This window comes from Magnolia sinica, chromosome 1, assembly GCF_029962835.1.
Source record: "Magnolia sinica isolate HGM2019 chromosome 1, MsV1, whole genome shotgun sequence".
In the NCBI taxonomy this organism is placed as follows: Eukaryota; Viridiplantae; Streptophyta; class Magnoliopsida; order Magnoliales; family Magnoliaceae; genus Magnolia; species Magnolia sinica.
This window is the reverse complement of record NC_080573.1, coordinates 136,862,493-136,882,709: the sequence shown is the minus strand read 5'-3', so window position 1 is coordinate 136,882,709 and position 20,217 is coordinate 136,862,493. Positions and strand designations below refer to the sequence as shown.

The window sequence follows — 20,217 nt, the reverse complement described above, 5'->3', positions numbered from 1 at the left end:
CAATGAATTGCTTTAGATGGAATTAACCCGTTACTACACAATAATTTCATATTTAGAAAGACCAGGGTATTTTCATCATCTCTAATTATTTCTTTAAGAAAAAAATTCTGATTTAAATGAAACCATTGTTTGGCAGATGGTAGAATTGTAATCAATGTACCAGATTTCATAACTGATGCCAGTCATGTATATTCATATACAACTTTGATCCATTCCTTTGACTTCAAAATGAAATTTACATTGGAGCAAATGCAATTTAATTTTAACCCCTCACCGAGTGAACACCACTTTTGACTCAGTAGGGCTGTCAAAACGAGTTGACTCAGGCAAGTCCCGATTGGACTTGTTGAGTCAGCCAAACTCAGTGCCAACTATAAACCATTCGGGTTCCACGTTTTTATTCCTAACCTTTTAAATTCCATCTAGGTAAGCTCTAGAACTTTTTAAATTCTTCGAGCAACTAGGCTTTGGGGCCAGTCTGAATGATCTTTAGGCAATGCGTCGTCCACAATATTACTCATTTGGACCGAGAGTCTTGATTATTCACTCATAGCCATACCTATCAGACTTGAAAATATGAGTCAGTGAGGCCCACCTTATGAAGGGACTGACCGTGTTTTTTGTTCCAGAATACCTACTGTCTGGACCTTATTTTTGCATGTGAATGTAGCCGTACAGAAGCATAGCAGAACCCATTGCTGATCCGGACTGTTCATCTGGTGGACCATTGTATGGATGGGCTATAATGGCCCAAAAAATTAAAAAATAAAAAATCAAAGTGACTGTATGAAAGCTCGATCATCCAGTGGGTGATATATTTACTAATAGAATGTGGCCCACTGCTTTAACCATTCCTGTTGTAGGCCATTGACCGGATGACTACCCTAGCTCAAGGCCTATTGCTTTCTGTGATACGTTCCATCCACATGCTGGCCCACGAGAACAAGTCCTGATCACCAGACATGACCACAACGTGTACTGTGAGGAGGAAAATGCATTGAACTCCCATGCACCATCCTTGGGCTTTTTCTAGTTGAACTGACACTTCCTGTATCTCCCCCATCAACCATCCATTTGTGGGCTAAAACTAAGAGAAGCTAAGATTTTCCTCTCAAGGAAGTTGATGGCAAATGGTCTATCAACCGTAGGACCAGTCGTCTAGATTGATCTAGCCAACTTAACGGAAAGAACCACTCAAAGAGAACGACGGTTTCACAACCGGACCCCACAAGGAGTTGCAAGGCTTTCCAAATGCACAGAAGAACAGCAAATCAGAGCTTGGAAAGTATCAGTTCCCCTCCATACCCAAGATGTCCCAGACCATCTCGATATGGCCTTTAAAGAGTGTTACCTTAAGCAGAAATGAATTACCTGCAGAAGCAGCCACTTCCAAACTTCTCTTAGGGCCCGTTTGGATACCACCAAATAAGTTACTTTTTCTACTTACAGCAGTAGATAAGTGACTTATTTCAGATAAGTTTGGTTTATGATTATTTATAAATAACCTTTTTATTTAAAAGTGCTTAATCACTTCAATTAATTTTTTTAGTTTTTCTATTTTTCGTAAGTTGCTGAAGAGAGGCATCAGGAGAGACATAAGAGAGGAGAAGCTGATAAGTATGTTGTTTGCCAAACATACTTTTCTTAATAGGTAGAAACTAAGGTAAGCTACTTGTGGAATAAGTAGCTTATCTTAAGCTACTTACAACCCAAACAGGCCCTTACTGTGATAAGTGGTGGCCATAAACTTACGGTTGCTTCTGAAAGAATTGTTAGTGTCGCCAGAGAAAAGTGGAGGCACCTTACCTTTCATGGTTACAGTTCACCAAAATCAAAATCTCATGGATGAATCATGATCATCAACGTCATCCTCATGGGCTCTTAGCACCAGTAAATGGGAGTCCCTAGCAATCTAAGTGTTCTCATGTTTGCAGTAAGAAAGCAGGCAAAGGAAAGGCATATTGAAAGCACCTAAATTTGATTGTCTTCATCAATAGATATGGCGATAATACATATGCAGGATATTTGAGCTAAATACATCAAACAATTCTCTGCAGAGAAATCTACCCAAGCCATAAATCAAGCTGGAGAACCAACCATTGTCGTTCGAATCCCCAAGTCTAGAACATAACTGCCTGTAAATGTATAGAAGAGAACAGATGGAGATCAAAGGGACGAGAAAATAGGCACACCCGGAAGAGTTGCGCCTGCTTCCACAACAAACATATTGCCTGTCACATACTCTGATGAGTCATGGATTAGGTAACGAACAAGTGATGTCAGTGCTGGATCCGACGTGCCGAATGTTCTCAATGGGACAGTTCTTTCGGCGACAGTGTTGAGCCATTCTTTCTGCATAAGGCCCTCAGTGATCTCAGATTTAAATAATCCTGGTGATATTGAGTTGACTCTGATATTATGCACCCCCAACTCCATAGCCATGATCTGTTGTTCCAACGACACCAGGTTTCTTCAATCACCATTCAAAATAGCAAACAGAACAACCGATACTCAATGCATTTAAATGGTCGCAACAAACTGATAAAAGGGCACATACAGTGAATGGATTGAAAACACGTAAGTAGGGCTGCAACTTGGGTCTGGATAAACCTCAACCCAATCCGAGTTCAGGTCGGGTTGGATCAGGTTTTCAAGGTCCCCGGGTTAGGTTCGGGTTGGGAAATGCCAACCCAATTTGAATTCAGATTGGGTTTGGATCGCGCAAACTCGGGTTGGGTTATGTCAGGTAATGTTTTAAATATCGACAATATCAGCTGATATATCCCAAGATATAGCTTGTATCCCACCCGTGCGATACGAAACGCACAACTAGTATCGATATATCCCACATGTTCGATCCGGTGAGCATTTTCAATTTCCGATTCTTTTTTTTTTTTCTTTTTTGAAATTATATTAAATCAGTATCAAATGATTACAAATCCATTGGTTCTTCATGTTTTGCATGAAAAATCATGGAGTTGGAGCTTTGATTTCGATATCCATTGGTTCTTCATATTCTCCATGTTTTTCCTCGAAATTTTCTTTCAACCAGTTGTCAATTGAGACCAATTTCGAAGTATTTGTGAGTATTTGATGAAATGATCATCACATATAATGTAATTTTGAAATTTGAGTGCAGGTGGTCCGATTTGGAGAAAATTCAAAATTTTCTTAATTTCACCCAAATTGCTTGTAATGTTGCACTCCAAACATGAAATCAAGCATGTATGAGGGTTGATTTACTAATTTGTTATGTCCTTGTTATTTTTGGAAAATAAAAAATATTTTAAATTAAAAATTATTAAAATATTAATTTTTTTCAAAATTTTCCTTTAACAATTGAAACTAATTTCGAAGTATTTAAGAGTATTTGATGAAATGATCATCGCATACACTCTAAAAGTTATGCATTCAATTTGAATATAGTTGCATTAGTTCAGTCAAAGAGCGTAGAGCGTAGGACCCCATACAAAGGAAACCCATTATGTGCACTTCTTTTTAGATATGTTATGATTTAAAAGTAAGTATTAAGGACTTCTTTTAACAATCCCTGAAGTTTCATTGAAAATTTCAACAATTTCCCATGTTTCCCAAAAAGTGCGATAAATTACTAGATACAAACGATATATCCCGTGCGATAACCGATGCGTATCTCTATCCCAAGAATGCGATATGTAACGCGATACCAATATTTCAAACACTGATGTCAGGTTGGGAATAATCACATGTATTTGGGTTGGGTTGGGTCGAGCATAGAGGACTTCTATTTCAGGTCGGGTTAGGCTCGGGTTGACTTTCAACCTGACCCTACCCACCCGATTTGCACCCCTACTAGTAAGCATGTGCCATTTTAAACTAAGTAGAAGCATTTGAGCAATAATTTTAAAAAATAATAATAATAATTAAAAGAAGAAGAAGAGCACGAGCAGAAGCAAACACTCGGGCAATACACTAGTAGATTCACTTCACGTCCATAACCAATGTAAGCAGAACATCAAAGAAATACATTAAAGGGAGGTATTGAATATGCATCTCCAATATTCAAAAGCTAAATTCGGGCATGCTGCGAACAAAATGGTAATGAGAAATGGTTGGCACTCAATTAGATCTGATACTGAAACACAGCATTCAAATTAGGTCCTATGTATTCGACAATTCACTCGGTAATGCAAAGTTCAAGAAATATACTTAGCTTTACCAAAAGAAATTCTCCCTGCTTATTACTGGAGCCTTATTTTGTGTATATAATAGTAAAAAAGTCTTTAACTTTTTTTTTTTTTTTTTTTCATATTTTCATAAATAAACTAAAAAATGAATTTCAGACAGCATAGCCACGTCCATGCTGCATGACCACAAATGAAATCCTTATTCCTTCTATAAAAAAATTAACAGTGCCTAGGCATGATGACCACAAGAACAATGATTCCTCACTGAAATTACTCCCATATTCTAATAAATAATGTTGAACTAAAAGCAATCTAGTAGGGCATGAGACCAGTTAATCGGTTGAGTGATAGGTACCCTGGTCATGGTGTTTACACCTGCTTTCGATACAGCATAGGCAAAGCTTCCAGGTAACTGTCCACGATTAAGACCGGCAATAGATGAAATATTGATTATCGACCCTTTCTGATTTGCTTTCTGCATGTGCTCACAAATGTACTTGGATACTAGCCAGGATCCTGTGAGATTAGTTGTAATGATATTATTCCACTCCTCCTCAGACAAACTCAGCGGGGAATGCACACTGCCTATACACACAGAATTGGAGTTAGAGCTCCGTGTTTAATGTTGAAGCATAAAAGCTACAAGCCACAAGGCAGTGAAACAATTCATAAATTAGCCAAACACCGGAATAAAAATTAAGACACGAGTGAGATGCAATGCATGAACAACAAATGTGGGTATATTATATAAATTTACAAAAGCAAAGTGAAATAAAAATAAAAATCTTGATATCGTTATAGTTGAAATTATATAAACAAAGATCAAAGATTTTGCACTCCTGGAAGATGTAATAATGGGCGTATGTGATACCCTACCCAATAAGATCTACTTGAATGCACCTTGGTTGCATGAAATTTGATTGTAAAGAGCATAAGATTTTATGCTTTTACTTGTATGACAGCATTAGAGATAAGGATGTCATTATGTTATTTCGAACCTTTATTACACACCCTAGTGACTGATATTTAAAAAACTAATAGATACTTAAAAAATGTTGTGGTGAACTAACTTGGTTCCTTGGCAACGACTGATAATCTCTAGTATCTAATTATGAAACTTTTGGTGCATTTCAGTAAATTAGAAAATATTAGAATTTTTTTTTTTGTTATGTGTATTATATCATCATCATCAAATGGAATGGCAGAACAGGATTCATGTAGCCAACACCGAGTACTTGGGATAGGGCTTAGATGATAATGATTAATCATTAATGCCTTGCCCAAGCTATTTTCAGTCAGCTTTATGAATCATGTTTCGCTAATCATTCTTGTTTAAGGAGCTATCCAAGTCCTTTAAAGCAAGGTTCAGAAAATCAGTAATGGAACACATGGCAGAGAGCTCCAAAACTGGCAAGTGTCAGTATGTTTTGGCTGATATGTACCACATTCCAGCTGTGTCACTATGAGTTTTTTTTTTTTTTTTTTTGTAATTAACAATTTAGTCATGTATCAGAGATGCATACTAAAATGCATCATGTACTTCACCAGAAATACCAATGTTTTTTTTTTCTTTTCTTTTCTTTTTAACAACGGCAGGATGTCCCCACCCGCTTTTGAGGCGAGACTATTCCCTGCAGATGCAGGCAATCACCCCGCCAACTACGTGCATTCGGTAATCCACGGGGAGGGGAATCGAACTCATGTCTGTGGGGAGCAAACCCACAACCCAAGCCGTTTGACCAACTCATGTCAGAAATACCATTGTTCATTGGCTGATACAATATGCATTAGCTGATATTTTGAACCATGCTTTCAGGTTGTTCCTTCATATTCCTTTTGGGCCCTTCAACCCAAATTGAAGATCTCCTCATTGAGGGGGCTATCTCGAGTTTTGTAATCATCTCAATCGGCTCTCTATCATTTTATCTCTCTATCAGTCTCCAAATTGAACAATATTCTGCCACATATAGCATCACTGTCCAAATAGCTAAATTTTAAAAATTACCCCTAAATCTTGGGTGACCTTGACAAATGATGATGATGACATCTTGGATGAATGGCAATCAAACACAAATTCATTGGTATGTAGCGGTCATGCAACACTCAGAACTTCATCCACCCAGCTTGAATTCTGTTTAAAATATCCTCATCAATCTCTCCATCCTTACTTTTCAAAAAAAATAAAAAATCAATCTCTACACTTTTGATTTCAGAAATCTTTAGTAAAATATCCTCATTATTCCAGGTGATTCTTAAAGAATTCCCTTGTGAGAGGTTTGGGGTGTTTCCTCAATGAAAATCCATGCCACTTGGTATCGGAAAAGATCCAATTCGTTGTTGTGAACAAGGTGTCCCATATCGGTATCGGTTGGCGTAATGACGCCTACCGAAACCGATATGGATACGGGGGCGTAACGGCCCATAATGGCGCAATTTTTTTTTTTTTGCCAAAAATATATGAAAAAATATGGATTAAATTCGAAATTTTCTAAGCATTCCAAATATGCATTCATTTATAAATTGGAACATGTTTATGGTGGTGTAACGGTCCACTCTTTGGTGAGAAGTTGTATCAAACTATCTGATGAATTTATGAACTAGATAACCTGAATTTGACGACAAAATTCATATATTTAGTTTTCTAAATATATAATTTATATACTTGACAATTTGATATTGTTTCTCCCAATAGTTTTTTTTAAAAATGAAATTAAATTCAGGTAGATGGCGTTGCCAATTTGGGGCTGACTTGGAGGACCAATCCATGCCCCAAATCAGCCTCAAATTCATACAATTTATTGGCATTATCCCACTTATAAATTGGTAGACATTTATTGGATAGTGAATCATGAAAAAAATCAAAAGGCTCTATTTTAAAAAATAAGCGTCCACAAATTAACAATTATAACTATTCAAACAATTTGATTTTGGCATTGTGAGTTAGCATCTATAGTTCATAATTTAATAGGTAAATTTTAAGTTAATACATGTCTTGTGTACAATTTTTTAAGGGCCAGAATTAGGCGGGACTCGGATTGTGAAGTGTAGCACACGAGTGTCAAAGTTTTTTGGGCCCCACCGTGATGAATGTATTATATCCACACCGTCCATCCATTTTGCCAAATAATTTTAGGTCATGACCCTAAAAATGAGGCAGATCCAAAGCTCAGGTGGACCGCAGCATAAGAAACAACAATAATTAAACGTCCACCGTTAAAATTTTATTGGGGGCTACAAAAGTTTTAGATCAAGCTGACATGTGTGTTTTCCCTTCATCCACATCAGTGTAACCTAATTAACAGGTTAGATGGAAAATAAACATTATAGCGGACCGTGTAACAAAACAGTGCAAGTGCACTGTTCAGCATGCACCGCAGAACACACACAAAAAAAAAAAATACTAATAAGTGCGTGCCACGCAGTCCATTCCGATTTCGACGCTGGAAATGAAAAGGAAGAGAGAGGGAAACCGAAAAGAAGAGAGAGAGAGAGAGAGAGAGAGAGAGAGAGGAGGAGGAGGAGGAGGAGGAGGAGGAGGAGAAGAAAGAAGCTGCGGCCGAAGCCGCAGCTCACAGCCACGCGGTTCTTTCCGTTTTCGATGCCGGAAATGAAAAAGAAGAGACAGGGAAACCGAAAAGAAAAGAGGGAAAGGAGAGAGAGAGAGAGAGAGAGAGAGAGAGAGAGAGAGAGAGAGAGAGAGAGAGAAGAAGAAGAAGAAGCTGCGGCCGCAGCCACAGCTGTTATGGGTCAGTAACGGCCGTTACGCCCGTATCGGCCGATACGGGTATAAAAAAGGAGAACGGTAACCGATATAGGACACCCTGGTTGTGAACTTTGTCATCAGCCAGAGCATATATAACCCAATACCGTGCCCTTCACCATCAATCTAAGTACATCCAGCCACGCTATTGAAAATCAAAGTAGATCTGACTTGCGGTGGTGCCATTCCCCATCAGTCACTGTAAGTTTGACCTAATTATCCCCTATTCACTGTAAATACAGCAAAGCTAAGCAACCACTAAGAAGTAAGACCCTGTTTGGTAGACTCCTATTCATCTCATTTTAGATAACTGCAATCACGTGTCAGAAGATCTTGATCTCTAATACATAATGAGTTTAATAGTAATTATGTATTAGAGATCAAGATCTCTGATACATTTCATTATCACTGTTAACGGTAACAATTAGTGTTAACTAAAACAGGGCCTAAATTATTTCTGTAAATCATAGCCCATATGATCCATTGCAACACTAGGCATTGATCAAATCAAATCCGGTACTAACTTTGAAGACTTACTAGTAGAGAAACAATAGAAAAAGACAAAAAGAAGAAAGAAAAAAAAAATGGAAAAAATATCTCAGGAGATCTGGATGATCTCCCTGCATCACTCTGGAACTTCCCTCAAACATAAGCAGCTGAATTTCTTTCATCCTTTAAGTAAGATGTGCTTGAGTAAGTATCGATGATAACAATTTAATAGGCAAACAGATATTCAATTGTGAAGATATGCCTTTCTATTGAGGTGAGCCGGTGAGCACATCATCGCATCTTGTTGTCTGCAAACCAGAGATGATTAGCAATGATTATGTATAGCATTAGAAAAAGAGAAGGTATGCTATTAAGCAACAGTCCACTCAGGAGTCGCACAACAATTAGATTAGGCCACATACTAAACTCATTTAGGGAGAGATTTATTATTTGTGGATTCTAAAATAATTTCACGGAACTGAAACGAATCCAAAAATCATTTTAAAAACACAAAAACAAATCCAAATCACCTCTAATTCCGGCATTATTAACCAAGGCATCGATCCGGCCGAATGCATCCCACGCCTTCTGCACGGACGCTCCGATGACGGAGCCTTTTGCTGTGACATCGAGCTCCACCGCAGCGCATCTGACGGAAGAGGAAGAAGTCAATCCGTTGATTTCTTCGCAGAGAGACTTCAATCGGTCGATTCTTCGAGCGGCAGCAACGATCTTGCATCCGGCCTTCGCAAGATCCAAGCAAAATTCACGGCCGAGGCCGGAAGAGGCGCCCGTCACTAACACAACCTTACCGTCGAGGTGTTGCCATGGCTGCAGAGTTTTCCGTGCTCCGTCCGCCATGGATGTTTCTTCTTCTTCTCTGCGAGAGGGAGATTTAGGATTTTGGGGAGAAAATCTCTGCCAGAAGGAGAGTTGGGATTTTCAGGATTTTGAAGAGAAAAAAGGTCCTTTTAATTCTCTGAGACGAAGAATAGAATTCAATTACGGTAGGTGGCGGGATTTTATAGCGGAGATTACACCTGTAACAGCTTAAGCTGCGAGTAGACAGTGGAACACGTGCTGATTCAACCAACTCGACGTGGGACTCGTTGAGGCCGGGCCCTCACGGGTGCGGATTAGGTGGGACGCGGTTTGGCTAGTGACGTCGCCACCAGCCAGGTGGCTAGTGGTCGGTGCTATGTGGACCCCACCATGATGTATGTGTTTTATCCACGCCGTCCATCCATTTTTAAAGATAATCTTATGGCTTGATCCGACAAATGAGTAGACCTAACTCTCAGGTGGACCACACCATGGGAAAACAGTACTGATTGAATTTCCAACATTAAAAACATCCTAGGGCGCACTGTAATAGTTATTTGACATCTAACCTGTTGATTAGGTCATACGGACTTGGAAGAAGGGAAAAATATATATCAGCTTGATCCAAAACTTTTGTGGCCCCCAAGAAGTTTTTAATGGTAGGAATTCAATCAACACTATGCGGTCCACTTGATATTTGGATCAACCTCATTTTTGGTTTCATACCATAAAAAAATCTTGAAGAATGGGTGGACGGTATAGATGAAACAAATACATCATGGTGGGCCCCCCAGATTAAAGACTATAGCCATTGGCTAGTGGCGGGGGGAGTAGCTAGAGGTGGGCATGTCGGGTCTGATCCAGTGGATCCGACTTGATTAGGCCTGATCTGAGCCGTTCCAAACCGAACCGACGGTCTGGATCGGTGCGAATCGAGTTCGTCGATCTAGATCCGATTGGTTTTTGGGTCAGGTTCGGATAGTGGTCTATCCAGACCGATCTGATCCGAAAACCTGAACTGAAAGGATCCAGACCGATCCGAAGCGGATTAGTCGGGTAGTATAAATACCTTTTTTTAAAAAACCCTAAAACATGTACCCTCTTTTCTTACCCTACCGAACAAACGCTGTTGCCTGCCCGAATCTCGATCTTCTTCCTCTCCTATTCTTCTTGAAAGCTCGATCCGAAGATCCCGATTCCCGATCTTCTTCCTCTCCTATCCGATTTCCATCTCTTTTGTATAGAGAAGAGTGCTTGTATGAGATTGATTGAGAGAAAAACATTTCTTGTGATAGTGGGTTTTTCGCTTTTAAAGGTGGGTTTTTGGTGGGAAGTGGTTTGGAGTGAGGGAGAAAAGAATTAGAGGATTTGGCAATGTGGATTTTGTTTGTCTTTTCCTTTTTTTATCATTTTATTTGGGGAAATGGAGATGGATCCTGTTGTGCGGTAGAGAAGGGTGCTTGTAACTATTTACATAGATAAGTATGTCTTCTGTTCAAGAGAACTGTATTAAAAGCAGTGGCTTGAGAACTAGTGGAGCTCTTCTTGAGGAGATGAAGATCTTGGGGGAGCTTCAGTCTCAGTCAGGTTAGTATTTACTTATTTATTTATTTAAATTCAAATAGAGTTTGTGAAGTTTGTGTCTTTCAAAAAATAAAGAAGAAGAAGAAGAAGAAGAAGAAAAAAGAAAAGAAGTTTCTGATTGCAGTTGTTGATCCAGTAGAAGCGTTTTCCTATGGGCTATGTGTGTTTGCTACATCATTAGAGAGCTTTATTTACAGATCTTCAGTAAACCTAGTAGAAGATGTGAATCAAGTCTCTTCCCTCATAACATGTGTCCCACGGATGGACACTCTTGATATTGCACCTACATGCCACGGTGGCATACTTTTGAGAAGAGATGGATTGGTGCGTGTGAATTCTTGTTGGAAATGGCTGAGTTCCGTAAGAAATGGGTGAGGCCGAGAGTACAACCGATCCGAACCTGGCTAAATCCGATCCGACTCGGTTTTCCTGACCGAGACGGACTCGGATCGGTTCAGGCCAGCATGTGTTAGGATCAAATCGAGTCAGATGACCCGGACTCAATCCCGGATCGGACCGAGTTCGAGTTAGGCCATGCAAAACTCGGACCGAGTCGAGTTGGACTCAATCCAATTCGACTCGGTCCGATGCCCAACTCTAGGAGTAGCCAATCCCTTTCCGATTAGGAGTTACTCGGGTAACACGTGAGTGGGTGGGCCGCGGATTACGTGAGTCCGAGTAACAGCTAAGTAGGTGAGTAACTGATCGTGGGGCCCACATTGATGTATATGTTGTATATCCACACCATTCATCTGTTTTTACAACTCATTTTAGGGCATGGTCCGAAAAATAAAGCAGACACAGATCTCAGGTGGAGCACAAGAAACAATGGTCATTGAATGCCCATCATAAAAAAACTTCCCAAGGGCTATGTTTATTTCCCATCCAATCTGTTGACAAGGTCACACAAACCTAAATGAAGGGAAAACATGAGTATCAGCTTGATCCAAAACTTTTGTGGCCCATAAAACATTTTTATTGGACAATCATCACACTTTTTATGGTGTGGTCCACTTAGGATTTCGATCTGCTTCATTTTTTTGGCCCATGGCCTAATATGAGTACGAAAATGGATGGATGATGCGGATGTATAACCTATTCATCTAGGTGGGCTCCCATGGTAAGGGATTAACCCAAGAAGTTCTTACCCCATTCTCACCTAATCCGTGCTCTACTGGGTGTTGCCCTGATCACGGGGCCTACCTTTATATATGTGTTATCTATCCATGACATCCATTAGTTTTTCCACATCATACTAGGGCATGCTTCCAAAATTTGAAATGGTTCTGATTCTCAAATGGACCACACAACAAGGATCGAATGCCCGCCGTTAAAAACTTCCTGAGAGCTGAAAAGGTTTTGGGATTGAGTTGATATTTGTTTACTCATATCAACAATTACATGGAAAATAAACATTATTGACCTTATGAATTTTTAACGGTGGATGTTCAATGACCATTATTTCCCATAATGTGGTCCTCTTAAGATTTGGATATGCATCAATTTTAGAACTACACTCTTAAATGAATTGGAAACATTGATGGATGGCGTGGATACACATGGGTATATGTATAAAAATGGGCCCCATGGTTATGGCAACACTCACAAAGGCATTATCAAAGTAATACCTAATTCATTGCCCACCAAAATGGCCTAATATTGGGCCATTTGATTAGGCCACTTGCTTGTTAGAAATGACTTGTATGTTTGAAAGTAATTGTGGTCTATTATGATTGACGTGACTTGGGTTGGCCCAACCAAACTTAGCCAAATCAGGGCCTTATCTCGTCCGGCCTCACCTAATCTGCTCCCCTCAGAGCATATTAGGTGAGTCTAGGGTCACATCATAGTGGGTTAGTCCTTGGGCCCCGCTTCGATGTATGTGTTGTATACCCACGTTGGCAATCCATTTTGCAGGCCTAACAAAATAAAGAGATATAAATCTCCAGTGGACTAGACCATGGAAAATATTGGTGATTGGTCACTAAGAACATATTTATGTTTTCCCTTCATAATGTCCATGCAACCTTAGTATCGGTTTAGATGGCAAATAAACTTTGCAGTGGACCCTAGGGAGTTTTTAACAGTAGGTGTTTAATACTACTATTTTCTATGGTGTGACCCACTGCCAATGTTCTAAAATAAGCTGGTAAAATGGATGTCGTGTGGTATACAATGCATACATTAAGGTGGGGCCCATGTGTTTAATTCTACCTCCTCTTTGTTATTTTTTATTCCTCCCTTTCATTGGACCATGCGAGAGAAATGAAAATTTTATCATGTTATATTGTTGTGGTTATGATCTACTATTCATAAAGAGGGCGATGATCTTTCTATATAAACCCTTGTGAAGTCTTTACATAGTTTTATTAGTTCTCAAAAAACTGGTCCAGATAACAGTTGAGTAGGTGAGTCACTGATCATGGGGCCCACATCGATGTATATGTTGTATATCCACACTGTCCATCTCTTTTTACAACTCATTTTAAGGCATGGTCCCAAAAATAAAGCAGATACAAATCTCAAGTGGAGCACAAGAAACAATGGTCATTGAATGCCCATCGTAAAAAAAACCTCCTAAGCGCTATGTTTATTTGCCATCCAATCAGTTGACAAGGTCACACAGACCTGAATGAAGGGACAACATGAGTATCAGCTTGATCCAAAACTTTTGCGGCCCATAAAACATTTTTATTGGACAATCACCACACTTTCTATGGTGTGGGCCACTTGAGATTTCGATCTGCTTCATTTTTTTATGAGTAGGAAAACGGATGGATGACGTGGATGTATAACCTATTCATCTCGGTAGGATAAGGGATTAACCCAAGAAGTTCTTACCCCATACTCACCTAATCTGTGCCGTACTGGGTGTTGCCCTGATCATGGGGCCCACCTTAATATATGTGTTATCTATCCACGCCATCCATTAGTTTTCCAAATCATTATAGGGCGTGCTTCCAAAAATTGAAATGGTTCCAATTCTTCAATGGACCACACAGCAAGGATCGAATGCCCGCCATTAAAAACTTCCTGAGAGCTAAAAAAGTTTTAGGATCGAGCTGATATTTGTTTACTCATATCAACAATTACATGGAAAATAAACATTATTAGCCTTATGAAGTTTTTAATGGTGGGTGTTCAATGACCACTATTTCCTATAATGTGGTCCACTTAAGAATTGGATATGCTTCAATTTTAGAAACTACACTCTTAAATGAATTGGAAACACTGATGGACAGCGTGGATACACATAAGTATATGTTTTAAAATGAGCTCCATGGTTATGGCAACACTCACAAAGGCATTATCAAAGTAATACCTAATTCATTGCCCACCAACATGGCCTAATATTGGGCCATTTGATTAGGCCACTGGCTGTTGTTAGAAATGACTTGTATGTTTGAAAGCAATTTTGGTCTATTATGATTGACTTGACATGGGTTGACCCAACTAAACTTAGCCAAATCCAGGCCTTATCTTGTCCGCCTGACCTAATCTGCTCCCCTTAGAGCATATTAGGTGAGTCTAGGGTCACAGCATAGTGGGTTAGTCCTTGGGCCCCGCTTCGATGTATGTGTTGTATACCCATGTTGGCAATCCATTTTGCCAGCTTGTGGGCCCAGAAAAATAAAGAGATATAAATCTCTAGTGGACTAGACCATGGAAAATATTGGTGATTGGTCACTAAGAACATATTTATGTTTTCCCTTCATAATGTGCGTGTGACCTTAGTAACAGGTTGGATGGCAAATAAACCTTGCAGTGGACCTTAGGGAGTTTTTAATGGTGGGTGTTTAATAACTACTATTTTCTGTGGTGTGACCCGTTGCCCATGTTCCAAAATAAGTTGGTAAAATGGATGTCGTGTGCATACAATGCGTACATTAAGGTGGAGCCCATGTGTTCAATTGTAACTCCTTGTTATTTTTTATTCCTCCCTTTCATTGGACCATGTGAGACAGATGAATCATTTATCATGTTATATTGTTGTGGTTATGATCTACAATTCATAAAGAGGACAGTGATCTTTCTATATAAACCCTTGTGAAGTGTTTACAGAGTTTTATTAGTTCTCCTTTTTGGGTGTCTCATGGAAAGAACTGGTTTGGGTAACAGCTGAGTAGTTGAGTCACTGATCATGGGGCCCACATCGATGTATATGTTGTATATCCACATAGTCCATCTATTTTTACAACTTATTTTAGGGCATGGTCTCAAAAATAAAACATATATAGATCTCAGGTGGAGCACAAGAAACAATGGTCATTGAATGCCCATCGTAAAAAACTTCCCAAGGGCTATGTTTATTTGCCATCCAATTTGTTGACAAGGTCACACAGACCTGAATGAAGGGAAAACACGAGTATCAGATTGTTCCAAAACTTTTGTGGCCCATAAAACATTTTTATTGGACAATCACCACCCTTTCTATGGTGTGGTCCACATGAGATTTCGATCTGCTTCAGTTTTTGGGCCCATGGCCTAATATGAGTAGGACAACGGATGGATGATGTGCATGTATAACCTATTCATCTAGGTAGGCTCCCATGGTAAGGGAATAACCCAAGAAGTTCTTACCTCATACTCACCTAATCTTTGCCTTGCCCTGATCATGGGGCCCACCTTAATATGTGTTATCTATCCAGGCCATCCATTAGTTTTTCCACATCATTCTAGGGCATGCTTCTAAAAATTGAAATGGTTCCAATTCTCAAATGGACCACACAGCAAGGATTGAATGCCACCATTAAAAACTTCCTGAGAGCTAAAAAAGGTTTTGGGATTGAGCTGATATTTGTTTACTCATATCAACAAGTACATGGAAAATAAACATTATTGACCTTATGAAGTTTTTAATGGTGGGTGTTCAATGACCACTATTTCCTATAATGTGGTCCACTTAAGATTTGGATATGCATCAATTTTAGAACTACACTCTTAAATGAATTGGAAACACTGATGGAAGGCGTGGATACACATGAGTATATGTATCAAAATGGGCCCCATGGTTATGGCAACACTCACAAAGGCATTATCAAAGTAATACGTAATTCATTGCCCACCAATATTGGGCCATTTGATTAGGCCACTTGTTGTTGTTAGAAATGACTTGTATGTTTGAAAGTAGTTTTGGTCTATTATGATTGACCTAACGTGGGTTGGCCCAACCAAACTTAATTAGCGAAATCAGGCCTTATCTCGTCCGGCCTCACCTAATCTGCTCCCCTTAGAGCATGTTAGGTGAGTCTAGTGTCACAACATAGTGGGTTAGTCCTTGGGACCCACTTGGATGTATGTGTTGTATACCCACGTTGGCAATCGATTTTGCCAGCTTGTGGGCCGGAAAAATAAAGAGATATAAATCTCTAGTTGACTAGACCATGGAAAATATTGGTGATTGGTCACTAAGAATATATTTATGTTTTCCCTTCATAATGTCCGTGCCACCCTAGTAACAGGTTGAATGGCAAATAAACCTTGCAGTGGACCCTAGGGAGTTTTTAATGATGGGTGTTTAATAACTACTATTTTCTGTGGTGTGACCCACTGCTCATGTTCTAAAATAAGTTGGTAAAATGGATGTCGTGTGGTATACAATGCCTACATTAAGGTGGGGCCTATGTGTTCAATTCTACCTCCTTGTTATTTTTTATTCCTCCCTATCACTGGACCATGCGAGATAAATGAATCATTTATCATGTTATATTGTTGTGGTTATGACCTACATTCATAAAGAGGATGATGATCTTTCTATATAAACCTTTGTGAAGTGTTTACAAAGTTTTATTAGTTCTCCTTTTTGGGTGTCTCATGGAAAAAACTGGTCTTAATAACAGCTAAGTAGGTGAGTCACTGATCACGGGGCCCACGTCGACGTATATGTTGTATATCCACACCGTTCATCTCTTTTTACAGCTCATTTTAGTGCATGGTCCCAAAAATAAAGCAGATGTAGATCTCAGGTGGAGCACAAGAAACAATGGTCATTGAATGCCCATGGTAAAAAAAACTTCCCAAGGGCTATGTTTATTTGCCATCCATTCCATTGACAAGGTCACACATACCTGAATGAAGGAAAAAGAAGAGTATCAGCATGATTCAAAACTTTTGTAGACAATAAAACATTTTTATTGGATAATCACCACACTTTCTATGGTGTGGGCCACCTGAGATTTCGATCTACTTCATTTTTTGGGCCCATGGCCTAATATGAGTAGGAAAATGGATGGATGACGTGGATGTATAACCTATTAATCTAGGTAGGTGAGGGATTAACCCAAGAAGTTCTTACCCCATACTCACCTAATCCATGCCGTACTGGGTGTTGCCCTGATCATGGGGCCCACCTTAATATATGTGTTATCTATCCACGCCATCCATTAGTTTTTCCAAATCATTCTAGGGCATGCTTCCAAAAATTGAAATGGTTTCAATTCTCCAAAGGACCACACAGCAAGGATCGAATGCCTGCCATTAAAAACTTCCTGAGAGCTAGAAAATGATGGACGGATTGGATTTCATGAGGTCAGATAACTTTTTTGTTGCAAGGGCTCCCTATGGCAGTCCATGCTAACTTGGGTGCATGCCTAACGATTATGACTGCTTTTGTAAGGGCTTTGAGAGGATATGCTGCCCCCTACCATGGTGCGGTGATGTGGCTACCACAATGATTTGGCTTGGGCCCACGAATATAAAAATTTTGAGTAAGCCCAGCTCCATGATCCAGCCAGGCCAGTTGAAAATATAGGGCTGGATTGACTCATCAGGAAAAATGGCCCAGTGAGTGGCCGGCCGGTTTCCACCCCTGGGTGCATCTTAAATGAAGATTCGAATCATTTGTGGCCTGATTTTGTGCTGCCTAAGCAATCATAAGAAACATTTTCCGAGTGAGTGATAATATTTGATGGCTCGTAATCAAATCCAACATTCAATTGTTAAAATCTCTAATGATGATTGTTGATGCAAAAATTTGATCCATTCTTTTTAGACCTTTGAGTACCTACATAGGAAGAAGACAAAAAAATAAAAAAAAATAAAAAATAAAAAATAAAAAATCCTTGCTAGAGTAAGGGACCCTCTTATGCCGAAGTTAGGCAAAGAATCTGAGTTTATTAGTATCGAGGGATTGTAGTTGAGAGATTCTACTTACCTTTTAGTATAGACGAATCCCTGTTTATAGTGTAGATGTGCTAGAGACGATTCTCGATCTCAAGCATAGTCTTTACATAAGTTCCTCAACCGTTACACAGGATTTGCGTAGGTGATAAGTGTTGACGTGGTTGGCTATATGATCATGCAATGGATGGTCAAGGCCGTCCTGAGCCGAGCCCTTGATCAGATAAGTGTTGGGGTCGAGTTGAGCCAAGTTTTTCGATCAATCAGGCTGAGGCCGAGCTGAGGCCAGATAAGCTTAGTAGAAGATCTGAAAAGTATTGTGCCGAGGTCAAGGCCCGGGAGTTCCGTATTTGCTCTCCTTCATATTGATCTGAAATATATGGTTGTTTAAGATCCCTTTGGTCCATAAATGTGTTTGTGAGTCCAAGCTAATCCCACGAGTGATCATACCATTTTTACCCGTAACCATGATTATAAGGCTACAACTTTTACGAGGAAGTAACGATGACACGACCCTTTCACGGTGGAGACAGGTATGAGAATTGCCTGTGAGTGGGAGGTTTGAAGGGAATACGAGCTGACATGACCCACCAACCGTGGGTCAGGTGTGTTTGTCAGATGAGCCTCGAAGGAAAGCAGAAATTAATTATCACGTGAAATGAAGATTATATTCTTTTTAACAGGGCTCTATGTCTACTAAATGCACAAGATGCTCTTTTACCAGGCTTAAAAGGTACTAAAATCCCCTCCAACCACACAGGTTACATGCAATTCTTGTATATGTGGACGCAAATTTCCCCCAGGATCGGAAGAGAATCCCATGGTCCAATGGAAAAGTGGCATAATTGCGTGCTTTCTTTAATTTAAATGTGGCTAAGCATCCAACACCCTCTACCATGTTGTGAAGACTCTGTGGTCCCATCTTAATGTGTGTTTTATCCACTCAGTGGTGTGGTCCAGTTGAGCTTTGGATATATTCTAGTTTTGGTCTCATGCTTAAAATGAGCTGGAAAATCAGATGAACGGAGTGGATTAAACACATATATCACGGTGGGCACCATAGAATCTTCACTCCCAGTAAAGGGTGGTGAGAGCCTCGATACAATCCGCGTGGGCGGTGCAAGGGTCACCACACAATCTGCGTCAACCGTACAGGTACGGATCCACCGTACCATATCAAACTGAAAATGTTTTGCGGGGAGCCATTTATTTAGGCTACTAATCCAGGATTATAATCATCGATTGCATGTACCTTCAGATCAACGGTCTAGATGTGGAACTAAGCCATTCATCATATGGGTCGAATCCAAGCATGCCTAACGCAATTCTTAGACAGGACCGCTCATAAGGTTAATAAGCTTTAAAAACAAATAATTAGAGAAAAAAAAAAAGGAACCGTCCATGTTTAATGTACAACTATCGACTACCTGATGACGTGATTGATTTTGGTATGGTTCATTCTTGTAATGCAACTTACTTGATGAACGGTCCTGATATTTCTCATGCATGCCTTGTTGGCATGTGTGACACGATGCCCTCCATCCATCTCAAGCGACCAAGCAGCTAAAGAGTACCAAATAGCAACTGCTGAGTCGAGAGCGTTAGAACTCAGAAGTCGTTCTTCGCATCGAAACGTCATCGGCAAAAAAAAAAAAAAAAAACTGTGGTGATTAGTTTGATAACTTTTTGTGAAATTTCATCCATCGTATGTATAGCGGAGCATATGTCATCGCAAATCCATACCGTCCAAATCGCAGAGCTCATTATTTATGAACTATATCCGAAAGGATACTGATTGGACGATTCAAACGGATCCGTCAAATGGATAGTTTAAATTTAAAAAGATTAGGCTCCAATTCATCAAAGAAATCACATGGTTAAGATTAGAGCAGACTTTGAACTTTGGCCGTCCACTAGGTTCCTATCAATTTGGAGTGTTTATCTGTGCGGGTGTCCGCAAACACGTGGGTTGTATGACTGTACCACACTCGTTTCACACGTGTACAACAATCAAGCGTCCGCCCACCGTGATGTGTGTGTAATTGACTCTTTTTTTTTTGGTTAGCTTGTCAGTACAAACACTCCATGTTAGCCACCCCACTAGGGATCGATGCCAAGAGCTTAGGTGTTGAAACGAAATATCTCCACTCAATTTGCCAGTTGAGCTATGGATCTGTGTAATTGACTCTGTCCATCCCGTGGTTTCTGCAAAACCTTTTTCAAAATAACCTTAAAAGAATGCTAATTACACCTGAGCAACACATGGAAAGGTGAGTG

At 39.8% G+C, this 20,217-nt stretch overlaps 1 protein-coding gene across 1 annotated transcript; it reads right to left on the bottom strand.

Moving 5' to 3' along the window:
* Positions 1-1,961: 1,961 nt before the first annotated feature.
* LOC131219911 (uncharacterized) lies at positions 1,962-9,434 on the bottom strand. The gene is made up of 3 exons (XM_058214900.1): positions 8,946-9,434; positions 4,522-4,751; positions 1,962-2,445 (listed from the first exon to the last, which is right to left on the bottom strand). Exons 1-3 carry the CDS (start codon positions 9,274-9,276, stop codon positions 2,167-2,169), a joined length of 840 nt encoding a protein of 279 aa, XP_058070883.1. The 5' UTR covers positions 9,277-9,434; the 3' UTR covers positions 1,962-2,166.
* Between the last annotated feature and the right edge of the window lie 10,783 nt (positions 9,435-20,217).

What these genes read in the sequence shown, in the direction of transcription:
- LOC131219911 (XM_058214900.1), bottom strand. Translation starts at nt 9,276, where the DNA reads ATGGCGGACGGAGCACGGAAAACTCTGCAGCCATGGCAACACCTCGAC. An exon ending in TAATAATGCCGGAATTAGAG is followed by an intron (nt 4,752 to 8,945) that starts GTGATTTGGATT and finishes CTGTGTGTATAG; the next exon opens with GCAGTGTGCATTCCCCGCTG. An exon ending in GTGTAAACACCATGACCAGG is followed by an intron (nt 2,446 to 4,521) that starts GTACCTATCACT and finishes TTGGAACAACAG; the next exon opens with ATCATGGCTATGGAGTTGGG.